General features: G+C 36.9%; 1 protein-coding gene and 1 long non-coding RNA gene across 17 annotated transcripts in view; one reads left to right on the forward strand and one right to left on the reverse strand.

Moving 5' to 3' along the window:
• LOC102900749 (serine protease 55-like) overlaps positions 1 to 13,829 on the reverse strand; it is a 59,596-nt gene that overhangs the window by 30,696 nt on the left and 15,071 nt on the right. For 11 of the 16 annotated variants that reach the window (XM_045055632.1, XM_045055635.1, XM_045055630.1 and 8 more), the window contains exon 2: positions 8,303 to 8,502. The exons of 1 other annotated variant lie outside the window; for it this stretch is intronic. Coding sequence is in view for 6 of the 15 variants with exons in the window: in XM_045055630.1 (XP_044911565.1) it covers positions 8,303 to 8,502 (200 nt within the window). In the remaining 9 variants the exon portion in view is untranslated. Of the gene's footprint in view, positions 1 to 7,601; positions 7,779 to 8,302; positions 8,505 to 13,829 lie in introns of those variants that run through there. 4 more of the 16 variants (XM_045055629.1, XM_019828641.3, XM_045055631.1 and 1 more) reach the window with 3 other exon arrangements.
• LOC109498879 lies at positions 7,795 to 12,908 on the forward strand. The gene is made up of 2 exons (XR_002155854.3): positions 7,795 to 8,007; positions 12,797 to 12,908. It is a non-coding gene; the product is annotated as an uncharacterized LOC109498879 (long non-coding RNA).

The raw sequence follows: 13,829 nt of genomic DNA on the forward strand, positions 1-13,829 counted from the left end.
CCATCCAGAAGGGGAGGAGAGCAAGGGAACTCCCAGGTGAAAGAGATCAGAGAAGGAGCTTAACCACTAGCTAATATTGCTCAGCGGCACAAATGGGAGTCTCTGAGTCAGAGAGCAATAAAGGGCAGCAGTGGTGTGGGGTGTTTATAATCACAGGCTTTATCATATCTATGACTAGCAGATATTGGATGCAGTTTCATAGGGTATGCAAGACAGGCAGGCTCTAAACATCTAAACTGCTTAGTTATGTTGAAAATAAATGGATGTGTAAAAAATTAAGTTTGGGACCAGCAGGCTTTGAGCTAATGGGTATCAGCTTGACATGAAGAAATAAACAATCTATGGTCTAGTAGACAAAAGCCATTTTGGGGGCCATTGATATAACAGCAGATCACTAAACAGGGGACAGGGCTCAAGCTTATAGAAGGACCCATGGCAGGAACCAAGCACTATTGGATGTCCTCTCCCTCCAACAGTCATATTGTAGGAGCAAGGAAAAGCAAACAGAAGCATGCCAGACAGAACCAGGAAAAATCGCCTTCCTTCTGCTGTATCTTTCTAGTACTTTCTACTGAGGATAATTTTTGTTTTACAGGTTAATTAAAATATAACTGACATATAGCAGTGTGTAAGTTTAAGATGAACAGAGTGCTGATTTGATACATTTATATATTGCAAAATGATTACCACCATAGCATTAACATCTCCACCACGTCCCATTATTACCATTTCTTTTTTGTAGTGAGAACATTTAAGAACTCCCCTGTCAGCAACTTCCAAATATATAATACACTATTATTAACTATAATTACCATGTTATACATTATGTCCCCAGAATTTATTCATCTTCTAACTGGAAATATGTATCCTTTGACCAACCTTTCCCCATTTCTCTCACCCTAGGCCACTGGTAACTACAATTCTACTCTGTTTCTATGAGCTTGTTTTTTTCAGATTCCATATATAAGTGAGATCATAAAGTATTTGTCCTCCTCTATCTGAATTATTTCACTCAGCATAATGTCTCAGGGTCCATTCATATTGTTGCAAATGGCAGTATTTCCTTATTTCTCGTGGCTGAATAATTATCCATTCATCCATTGAAAGACACTTAAGTTGTTTCCATAATTTAGATATTGTGAATAATGCTGAAATGAACATCAAAATACAGATATCTCTTTGAGATCCTGTTTTCATTTCCTTTGGATATATACCCAGATGTGGGATTGCTGGATCATACAGCACCTCTGTTTGCAATTTTTAAAGAAAACTCCATTCTGTTTTCCATAGTGGCTGCATTAATTTACATTCCTTCCAACAGTGCACAAGGGTTCCCTTTTTTCTACATCCTTGTGAATACTTTTTATCTCTTGTCTTTTTGATAAAAGCTATTCTAGCAGGTGTGAGGTGATATCTAATTGTGGTTTTGATTTGCATTCTCCTGATGATTAGTAATGTCAATGTATCTATTCATGTTTCATGTGTCTAGTTGACTATTTGTATGTCTTCTTTGGGAAAATGTCTGTTCAGTCCCTCTCTCCATTTTTTAAACAAAAAAATTTGGCTATTAAATTATATATTTATATTCTTTATATATTTTGGATATTAAGCCCTTACTGGGTATTTGATTTGCAAACATTTTCTCCCATTCAGTAGGTTGTCTTTTAGTTTGTTGACTTTTTCTTTTGCTGAAGCATTTTAGTTTGCTATAGTTCCTCTTATTGTTTCCTTTGATTGCTTGTGTTTTGGGGGTCACAACCAAAAAATTTTTGTGAAGACCAATGTCACAGAACTTTTCCCCTTTGTTTTCTTATAAGAGTTTTATTGATGTTTAAGTCTTTAGTCCATTTCAAGAGAATTTTGGTGTGTAGTATAAGGTATTCATTCATGTAATCACCTAGTTTTCCCAGAACCATTTATTTAAGAGACTGTTTTTCCCCCACTGAGTATTCTTGGCTCTGTGTCAAATATTAGTTGACTATGTATATGAGAGTTTATTTTGGGGCTGTCAATTTTTTCCCACTGGTCTTTGTGTCTGATTTTATTCACTATAGCTTTGTGTGATGTCTCCAAGTTTATTCTTTCTCAGAATTGCTTTCGCTATTCAGGGCCTTTGGTGATTCCATACAAATTTTAAGATTTTTCCTATTTCTGAGAAAAATGTTGTTGGAATTTTGATAGAGATTACATTGCTTCCATAGATGATTTTGAGTAGTATGGAAATTTTAACAATATTAATTCTGATCCATAAAAATGGGCTATTTTTCCATTTGTTTGTCTTCAATTTTTTTCATCAAAGCCATAGTTTTCAGTGTAGAGATATTTCACCTTTTTGGTTAAATATATTCCTATTTTTTGATGCTACTGTGAATGGGATTATTTTATTTCATTCTCAGATATATTATTGTTTGTCTATGGAAATGCAACTGATTTCTGTGTGTTGATCTTGTATCCTGAAAGTTTACTGAATGCATTGATTGTTTTTTTGGTGGAATATATGTATTTTCTATATATAAGACTACATCATCTGCAAACAAGAAAATTTTACTTTTTCCTTTTTAGTTTGCAAGCCTTTTATTTTATTTTATTGCCTGATTTTTCTGGCTAGAACTTCCAGTGCCTTGTTGAGTGAGAATGGGTACCTTTGTCTTGTTCCTGGTCTTAAGAGGAAAAGCTTTCAATTTTTCTCCATACTCCATTGAGTATAATATTAGCAGTGGGTTTGTCATATATGGCCTTTATCATGTTGAGGAATGTTCCTTCCATACCCAATATGTTGAGCATTTGTATAATGAAATGATCATGTGTTTTGTCAAATGCTATTTCTGCATCTATCGAGATTTTTATCTTTCATTCAATTAATGTGGTGCATCACAGGTATTGATTTGTGAACCTTCCTTTCATCCCAGGGATAAGTACCACTTGATCATGGTGTATCCTTTTAATGTGGTATTGATTTTGGTTTGATAATATTTTGTTGAAAATTTGTATATCTAAATTCATTAGGGATATTGGTCAGAAGTTTTTTTTTTTTTTTTTCTTATATCATCCTTAGGTGGCTTTGGTATTAGAGTATACTGGCCTTGTGAAATCAATTTGGGAATATAATGAAATAATACAACTAGAGTTTTAAATAATTTTTTTCAGATGAAATTTAACTGAGGTAAAAATGGCCCTCATAAATTAAATAAAAAGTATTATGTCCCTGTGTCTAGTAAGTTCAGCTGATGTAACTTAAGCAAAGCCATGTCCCATACTTGAGGACCTTGTTGGGTGCTTATTCCCCAATAAGTACCTCTGAAAGTCACTTCTTGTTTTTCATGTTAGTTGTAGAGGCCACCAAATACATGACCTAAATATGTGTGTAAAATTCATACTTAAATTTGTAATTTTATGCTAAAACTTTATATTATTAAGATTCTAGATTCTATTGTGTGTTAATAACCACTGGGAATGGATTAAAGTTATCTAAAAATTCCTTACAAAGTTGTTGAAACATCTAAATGTGATTCAATGTAAAACTCAAACTAAAGTATTTTCATCAAAACACGTCAGTATGCTTTATAAGTTGTTATTGAAATCCAGAAAATATTTAAAAAATAGAAACCTACTACTCTCGTATTAAAGTTTTTTTTTAATTTTATTTTTTATTTTGTATGGAAGTTTTAACAGTCAACTGTTTTAAGATGTATGTTCTGTTAATTCCAAATATTATTTAGGTTACATTTTATGGCATTCTTAATTGGCTTTTAAATATTAGCTTACTAAGGGTGCTTGGGTGGCTCAGTTGGTTAAATGTCTGACTCTTGATTTTAACCCAGGTCATGATCTCAGAGTCATGGGATTGAGCCCTACATCAGGCTGTGCACTGAACGTGGAGTCTGCTTAAGATTCTCTCTCTCTCTCTCTCTGTCTCTCTCTCTCTCCCTCCTTTGAGAGGGAGACACAGAATATGAAGCAGTCTCCAAGACCTGAGCTGTCAGCACAGAGTCTAACATGGGGCTCGAACTCAGGAGCCACAAGATCATGACCTGAGCCAAAGATCATGACTGAGCCACCCAGGTACCCTGATACATTGCATTTCCATTTTTATTTGTTTTGAGATATTAAATTTTCTCTTTTGATTTCTTCTTTAACCCATTGGTTGTTCAGAAGTGCACTGTTTAGTTTCCACATATTTGTAGATTTTCCATCTTTCCTTTTCTTCATTTCTAACTTCATTCCATTGTGGTCAGAAAAGGTAGTTGATATTATTTCAATGTTCTTAAAACTTCTAAGATTTTTTTTGTGTTTTATCATATAATCTATGCTACAGAAGGTCCCCTGTGCACTCCGGAAAAATATGTGTTCTGCTGATGTTTGATAAATCATTCTATATATGTCTACTAAGTTTATTTGTTCTGGATTATGATTCAATTCTAATGTTTTCTTTTGATTTTGTCTGGGTGTCCTATCCATTGTTGACAGTGGGATGTTAAATTCTCCTATTGTTAATTACATGTCTATTTCTCTCTTTGTATCCATTAGCATTTGTTTAATATATTCCAGTGCTGCAATGGTGGGTGCATATATATTTACTATTGCTATATTTCTTGATGTATTGACTTTTTATTTTTATTTATTTTTATTTCTTTATTCTTCTTTTTTCTTAATTAAATATAATTCATTGTCAAATTGGTTTCCATACAGCACCCAGTGCTCATTCCAACAAGTGCCCTCCTTAATGCCCATCACACACTTTCCCCTCTCCCCCACTCCCATTAACCCTCAGTTTGTTCTCAGTATTTAAGAGTCTCTTATGGTTTGCCTCCCTCCCTCTCTGTAACTTTTTCCCCCCTTCCCCTCCCCCATGGTCTCTGTTAAGTTTCTCAAGATTCACATACGAGTGAAAACATATGGTATCTGTCTTTCTCTGCCTGACTTATACTTTTTAATCATTATATAATACCCTTCTTTATCTCTTGTTATCTATTTTGGCCTAAGGTGTATTTTGTCTAATGCAAGTATGGCTACCTTCACTTTTCTTTTGTTTTCCACTTGCATGAAATCTCTTTTTCCATCCTTTTACTTTGAGTCTAGGTGTGTATTTAGAGATAAAATGAGTTTCCTGTAGGCAGCATATAGTTAAGTCTTTTTTTTTTTAATCCATCCAGACATTCTGTGCCTTTCCATTAATTAATTTAATTCATTTCATATTTAGAGTGACTGTTGACATATAAAGACATACTACTGCCATCGTATCATTTGCCTTTTGGTTGTTTTGTATCTCCATTGTATCTTTTCCCCTGTTTCTGTCTATCTTTGTAAAGTGGTGGTTTTCCCTGGGGATTTGGTCAGTCTCCCCTTTTTTTATGTTTTGTGGCTCTACTCTAGGTTTTTAGTTTGTGGTTACTATGTGGCTTACATAAAACACTTCATATAAAAAATGTTGATAGCACCTAATCTTCATTTGGCTATAAAAGTTCTACCCTCTTACTCCTTTAATTTTATATATATATTTTTTAATTTTTTTTCAAGATTTATTTATTTTTGGGACAGAGAGAGACAGAGCATGAACGGGAGAGGGGCAGAGAGAGAGGGAGACACAGAATCGGAAACAGGCTCCAGGCTCCGAGCCATCAGCCCAGAGCCCGACGCGGGGCTTGAACTCACGGGCCGTGAGATCGTGACCTGGCTGAAGTCGGACGCTCAACCGACTGCGCCACCCAGGCGCCCCAATATATTTTTAATGTCACAATTTACCTTTTCTTATTCTGTGAAATTCATCGAGAAATTATAGTAGTATAGTTATTTTTAATGCTCTTTTCCTTTAGCCTTTATAATATAATTAACACTGCATTCTAATATAGAGTGCCAGTTTCCTAATTCTGACTGTTTGTTTTTCACCTTTGCTAGAGTATTGTATACTTTCATTTGCTTTTATGTCACTGATTAGCATTTTTGTTTTTTCATTTCAGACTGGAGGACTCTTTTCAGCATTTCTTACAAGGCAGATCTAGTGGTGGTGTACTTTCTCAGCTTTTGTTTGTCTAACAAAGGCTTTATTTCTCTTTCATATCTGAGGGATACCTTGCTGGATAAAGTATTCCTGGCTGGCAAGTTTTATCTTTCAACACTTTGAACATGTTGTTCCACTCTCTCCTGGTCTGTAGATTTTCTGCTGAGAAATCTGAAGATAGATGAATGAGGGTTCCTTTGTAGGTTACTTTCTTTAAAAAAAAAATCTTGAACTCTACCTTGTTTGTACATAAAATTTGAAACTAAATGGGTTGCATATCTAAATGTAAAATATGAATAATAAGCTTCTAGAAAATAACATAAGAAAAAATATCTTTATCAACTTGGGATGAGGAAAACGTTAATTTAAGACGAAATCATACAAATGCTGGAATAATGGCAGCTAACAAATTTTCAGTATTTACAAGGTACCTGGCACTGCTCTCAGAAGTTTATGCATATTTAACCCTCACAGTAACCTTAATATTACCATTTTACAGATGGAGAAATGAATACAAAGATATTTAGTAATTCATTCTGAGATGACATAGCAAGTATGTGGAGGAAATGTAATTAATTGCAGACAATCTAACTTCAGAGTTCACATTATTCTACAGGTCTGATTGTGTTTATAATCTGGGATGAGAAGATCTTTCTAGCATATCAAATAAAAGCTAAGAACCATAAGTAAAAATATTGATGAACTTTTACATAAATTTAAAACTGTTACATTTTGTCCAAAATAGAGTTTGAAGAGTGTTGAAGAATTAGGAGAAAATGTTTTGCAGCACACATAAGAGACAAAGGGCTAATGTCATTAAAATTTTTTTTTAAAGTTCCTACAAACCAGTTTACAACACCCATTCAAGTAGGAAAAATGAGAAAACTATAGGAACTGGTAATTCTCAAAAGAATAAATCAAAAATGTTACAAATAAGGAAAATGTTACAAATACAATGTTTACAAATGTAAAGGGTGGTCTTGTGACCAGATACATTTCAGAAATACCAGATTAAATAAAATTATTCTATTTTCTTTACAGTGAGATTTCTCATAACTTTTACTTTGTGAGTATCCACTGTGACTCTACAGAAAAAGTAATGAAGAGAACATTTCTAAATCTTGTCTAACCATAAGCTTCTAATAGGACAAGGGGTCTACAGAACATACTTGAAAATGCTGCATTCATTCACTTGTTCTTATAATAATAGTCCTATAACTTTTCCCACTTTATGAGATTACATAATCTAATACAGGTTGTCTAAATTAATAAGGTCTTTATTCCACTGTGGTCCCAGCACTATGCTGGGCTCAGAAAGGTGCTTAATACATTTACAAAGAGGGGAGTGGAGTCTGGAGAAGCAGAGGCAATTGCTAATGTTACTCCAAGTCTCCTATATTTCCAGATCCTGGGGGATCATTTTAAATGGCATTATTCACTCAGCCCAAAATATCTACTTTGGTTAATCAGTTGTGATCTCCTCATTTCCTGAGCCATTTGCTCTAACTCAACCTTCCCTCAGAATTCTACATCAACTCTACAGGAACCAGGTAAGAGGTTGCAGGCCTCTCTCCATCCTCTGCTCTGTTAGCCTGGCACAGACCTGACTCTTCTTGGGCATGCCCCTTGAGTGCCATGAGCAGTGGAATTAGAAGCTGGAGCATCTTCTTTTCATTCCAGTCCAGAATTGCTCAACCTATGCCTCTAGCCAAAGCTGATAAAGTGCCAGCTGCAACTGTTTCAGTTGGGGCCATCACAAATACATGGCCAAGCTGGTCCTGGGTGACATCATAGTAAGCCTGGGGTTAGAGAGGAAACAGGGGATGCAGGAAAGCCTGGCTTAATGAATCTGTGTGACCAATCCTTCCCTGTATTCCCTGTGCAGTGGGGAATAAAGAGATACCATGTTAGGCAAACTTGTATCTGCACACTCCCTTCCCGCTTTTGACTCTGAGCCTCTTGAGGAGCCACATAGTCTACCATTTGCTTTGGCATCAAAACTTCCTTAGGTAAGTTTTCATATGTTTTATCTCAAAGCCCTCTCTGACTTTTTGGAATATTTAACTGTCTTGTGACATTAATGGGGAGAGTGGTGGAGTGAAAGTATGTCATATAGTCACATATGCATGAAAAGATTACTCTGAGTATAACACAGAGATTATTTTAGAGAGGATGAAACTAGAAAAGAGAATAAAATTTAAGAAGTGGCTCCAGAAATGCAGATGAAAGATGGTGGTGGCCTAAAATAGTAAAGAGGGTGGGTGTATTAGCATGCCAAAGTTACCATAACAAAGTGTCACATACTGGGTGGCTTAAACAGCAGAAATTTCTCAGTTCTGGAGGCGAAGTCCCAGGTCAAGTTTGTCAGCAGGATTGGTTTCCTTCTGAGGGCGATAATGGAAGAGTCTGTTCCAGGCATCTCCCCTTGGTGTGCAGATGGCCACCCTCTTGCTGCCTCTTCACATGGTCTTCTCTCTGTGGACACGTACTCCTGGTATCTCTCCCTTTTTTTGAAAAAAATTTATTTTAATTCCAGTGTAGTTAACATACAGTGTTATATTAGTTTCAGGTGTACTATATAGCAATTCAACACTTTTAGACATGATCCAGTGCTCATCACAAGTACACTCCTTAATCCCCATCACCTCTTTCAACCATCCCCCACCTATGTCCGCACTGGTAACCATCTTTCTCTGTTTATAAGAACACAAGTCATATTGGATTAGACCTAATTTTAACTTAAGCATCTCTTTGAAAACCTTACCTCCAAATATGGGGGGTTGGGACGTCAACATACAAATTTTAAGAGGGACACAGTTCAGCCTGTAACAGTGGAGTTACCAAGAAACAGATGCAATTGAGAGATACTAAAGAGGTTGAATATAAAAGTAATGTGATTGATGAGCTATACAGGATGAACAGGCAGATACAAGTACAGATTTGAAAATTAGGGGTAGAAGTGTCAGTTGGAAAGTCATCCATCTATTGAAATCACCGGAATGAATGAGATTGTCCGCTCAAAAGGTGTGGAGAGAAAAGCAAAGAGGGCCTAGGTCTGAGCCTGGAAGAACTGCCCACATTTACCATCATACAGAGGAAGCAGAGCTGGAAAAGGAGGCTGGCAATTGTCCGAAGTACTATAGGAAAATAAGAAGAGGGTGTTTACTGTGCAAAATAGGACTAGAATGTTCCAAAGAGGAGCAATGCCTCCTGATTAAAGATAACCCCTCCACGTGTCCTCTGAACGTCGCCATCCTCCCACATCCTTAGGAATCTGATATTATCAACTATATACTCCCTTCCTCGTCCTCATGCTCCTTTTCTTTTCCACATCTTTTTCATCCCCACTTAAATGTGTTCAAGTCATTTCCACCTTAAAACCTTCTAAATAAACTACAGTCTCAAAATGCTCTCCCTCTACTCTGACTTACTCTATAGCTACCACACTATCTCTTCCAGGTACAACAGTCTTTGTAAAGAATTTAAAGAATGACTATATGAGAGGTTGAATAAGGAAGTGCCAACTGCCTAAAGTAGCTGTTGTCTACGAATAAAATAAGAACTCCTATTTTCCTTTATTCTCACAACAGTTCTGATATCAGATGTGTGGGTTTTTCCACATCAAGCACTTCACCAGTTTTTAGTGGATATTGAATGGGTGTTCTACAGTTGAACTCAATTCTGACAACTAACTACCTGGAGTTAGTGCAGACCCCACAGGTTAAGGGCCAGTCCCACAACACTGCATCCACTTCAGATGCCAATCACAAATCTAGGTTGTCACTTACACTTCTGACTGACCCTCTATATATAAATCAGGAGTTCCTACGACCCCCCCCCCTCAGTTTCAATAATTTGCTAGAATAGCTCACAGAACTCAGTAAAGTGCTTGGCTCACTATTACTAATTTATTATAAAGAATACAACTCAGGAATTACCGAATGGAAAAGATACATAGAACAAGGTATGGGAAGGGACATGAAGTTTTCAGGCCCTCTCTAGGTATGCCCCTGTTCCAGCACCATCATATGTTCACCAACCCAGATGTTCTCTGAGCTCCTTCAGTTAAAGTTTTTATGTTGGCCTCATTATGTAGGCATGATTGACTAAATCACTGGCCACTGGTGATTAATTCAATCTCCAGCTCTGGGGCTGTAAGTTCTAACCTTCTAATCAGGAGATCTTCTAATCAGGAGATCAGTTCTCTATCCTAAGGGGTTTTTCAAGTCACCATATTAACATAAACTCAGGTATGGTTGAAAAAGGCTTGTTATGGATAAAAAAAAGAGACACTCCTTTCTTCTTTATCACCTGAGAGCTACTTTAGGGGCCATGACGAGAACCACATATTAAAACAAAGATGCTTCTATTATTCTTAGACTTAATAAATTACAAAGATCTTAAGGGTTCTGTCCAGGGACCCAGATGAAGACCACAACATATATTTCTTATTATATTACAAGATTACAACAATATTCCTCAGTTACCTACAAGAATCCCCAGTTACCTGCAAGTCTCCCTAGCTACCTAGAAGGCTTTCCAATTATGTACAAGTCTTGCTCCCTCCTTCCTTAAGGTCTCTTCTGTCACCTTGTCAGTTAGACCTCCCCAAACACTCTGTTAAAAACACCTGCTACTTTCCCCAATCTGCACTCCCTATACTCTTTCCCTGCTTTATTTTCCTATAGCACTTATGATCATCTGATAGAGTCTATATCTTCAGGATTTATTTAATTTCTGTCTCTTCCACTAGACTATAACCTTAGTGAGGGCAAGGGCTTTTCATTTTGTATTTACTCCTACATCCCTAGTTCTTAGAGAATTGCTTGGTACATATTAGACAATAAATAGTTGGAATGAATGAATGAATGAATGCCCTGAGAACAAAGGCTGGCCTCCCACTCAAGGTAGTTTGACATGGGAATGGTGTGCTTTTTCCTGATGAGTTGTATTATCTTGAGCAAGTCAAAGTTTTTTTCCTCTCTCCTCATGGGTTTTTCCAGAGCATGAGCCAAAATAATGTGAAAATTAACTATGGTTATATGTCTAAAAGCACAATGTGGAGTAGTAATGGACTTGGAGCTGGGAAGAACTGGGTTTGGATCCTGGCATATTTAGAGTAATTACCATTCTTCAGGTAAACAGAACCAATAGGCTATTATATATCAAACATGTAATGATTTATTATTATAAGGAATTGGCTCATGCAATTATGTAGGCTAAGAAGTCCCATTATCTGCCATCTGCAAACCGGAGACCCAAGAAAGCCATTGATGTAGTATGAAGCCAGAGAGCCAGAAGGCCAATGGTGTAGTTCTAGTCCAAGTCCAAATGCCTGAGAAACAAGAAAAATGGTGATGTAAGTTCTACTCCAACTCTAAAAGCCTGAGATCCAGAGGGTTAATTGTGTAAGTCGGAGGGCCGAGGGTTGATGTCACAGCTCACATAATCAAGCAGAGAGAAAAATTTCCCCTCTTCCACCTTTTTGTTTTATTCAGGCCTTCAAGTGATTGGAAAATGTCTGCCCACATTGGGAAGGGCCATCTTCTTTATTCTATGGACAAATTCAAATGCTAATCTCATCTGAAAACACCCTCACAGACACACTCAGAAATAATGTTTAACTAAATATCTGGGCACTCCATGATCCAATCAAGTTAACACATAAAATTAACCCCTAGATCCAGTAACTTGTGATCTGGTCTGGTTCCTTAACTTGTCCTAGGTTGCTTTCTTCGCTGTGAAATGAGGAAAGGAGATAACTTGGTCTAGTTTACAGAGTTGTTCTCCAGATTAAATGTGATGGGAAATGCAAAACCTTGACATGCAGGAAGCCATCAGAACAAGCCAGTGCCTTATCCTTCCACAACGCCAGGTACCTCACTCAGAATCCAAGAGGGTTAGATGTAAAGATGACCTCAGAGACTGTATACCTAGGACAATGATCATGATCTTCCCCTGACCAAAAATGCAAAGTTGGTGATTAACTTGTAAACTGGGCTCCAGAACACTACTGCATCATCACAGTAAGCATCTTTGGGATGCATTACAATGCAGTTGTGGACTGCATGTGTGTATCCCCCTCCAAATTCATTTGTTGAGACCTAACTCCAATGTGACAGGATTTGGAGGTGATAATTAGATAATTAGGTCATGAGGGTGGAGTCCTCGTGAATTGGATTAGTGTCCTTATAAGAAACAGGGAGAGATCTCTCACTTGCCATGTGAGGTCCCACTGAAAAGGCAGCTGTTTGAAAACCATGAAGAGAGCCCTAAGAACCAACCATACTGGCACCCTGAGTTTGGATTTCCAACTTCCAGAACTATGAGATATAAATATCTGTTGATTAAGTCACTCAGTCTAGGGCACATGTGGGCCTTGAATAACATGGATTTTTAACTGCACAAGTCCACTTACACATATTTTTTCCAATAAATGCTGTGGAAAAATTTTTGGAGATTTGCAAAAATTTGGAAAAACAGACAAATTGCATAGCCTAGAAATATCAAAAAAATTTAAAAATTTGGTGTGCCACAAATGCACATAACATATGTATATACCAGATTATTTTATCATTTACTGCTATAAAATACACACATATTTCTTACAAAAGGTTAAAATTTGTCAAAGCATAGGCACACAAAAATTATAGACCATACATGGAACAATTCACAGTCAAATAAGAAATAATAAGTAAACATAAAAATGCAGTATTAAATCATAACTGCACAAAATTAACCATACTGTATACTGTACTACTGTAATAATTTCATAACCATCTCCCATTGCTATTGCAGTGAGCTCCAGTGTTGGGAGTATCCACTTAAAATGCTGTGATGCCAATTATTTCCATGTAAGCTGTTGTCTTTCCAGCAAATTGTATATTGCAGTAAAAAGTGATCTCTCATGGTTCTTGTGTATTTTTCATTATGTTTAGTGCAATACTGTAAACCTTGAGTAACACTATGCACCCATATGAAGTGTTACTAGTGATACTGATAGTGATCCCAAGAAGCAGAAAAAAAGTCATGACATTACAAGAAAAAGTTTCTTTCAAATGTATCATACGCTGACATGTGCAGGTGTGGTTGCCCGCCATTTCCAAGATAAATGAATCCAGCATAAGGACGTTTGTAACAAAAAGAAAAGGAAATCCGTGAAGACATCACTGCAGCTATGCCAGCAGGTGCAAAAATCTTGAACTTTTTGCAAAGTGCCTTTTTATCTCATATTAAAAATGCAGCTTTCATATGGGTGCAGGATTACTATAAGAAAGGCATGTCTCTAGCCTCTAATATGATTTCAGGAAAAGCAATGTCATTATATAACAACAAAGCAAAAGGAAGGTGAAGGATCTAAAGCTGGTGAATTTAATGCCAACAAAGGATAGTTTGATAATTTTAAAAAGAGGTTTAGATTAAAAAATGTCAAGATAACAGGAGAGCAGCTTCTGCTGACCAAGAAGCAGCAGATGAGTTCCTAGATGGCATTAAGAAAAGGACACCCACCAGAAGGAGCCAAGATGGCGGAACAGCATGGAAGTTTTTTGTGTATCTCGCATCCATGTAATACAGCCAGACCGACACTAAACCATCCTGCAAACCTAGAACACTGATTGGAGGATTAACACAACAATCTGCACAACCTGAACCACAGAATTCACCAGGTATGCAGTGCTGACAAGTGAACTTGGGGAGTGAGAAGCTGCGGGAAGGAAGGTGCTTTTGCGGGTGGAGAGAGGATGGAGACCAGGGGGAGAACACAGGAAAAGCACCCCTCCCCAAAAGCAGCTGGAGAGAAAGTAATAAATTGGAAATAGCCGCAGGGACT

The sequence above is a fragment of the Felis catus genome, chromosome B1 (genome assembly GCF_018350175.1).
Source record: "Felis catus isolate Fca126 chromosome B1, F.catus_Fca126_mat1.0, whole genome shotgun sequence".
NCBI classification, from domain to species: domain Eukaryota; kingdom Metazoa; phylum Chordata; class Mammalia; order Carnivora; family Felidae; genus Felis; species Felis catus.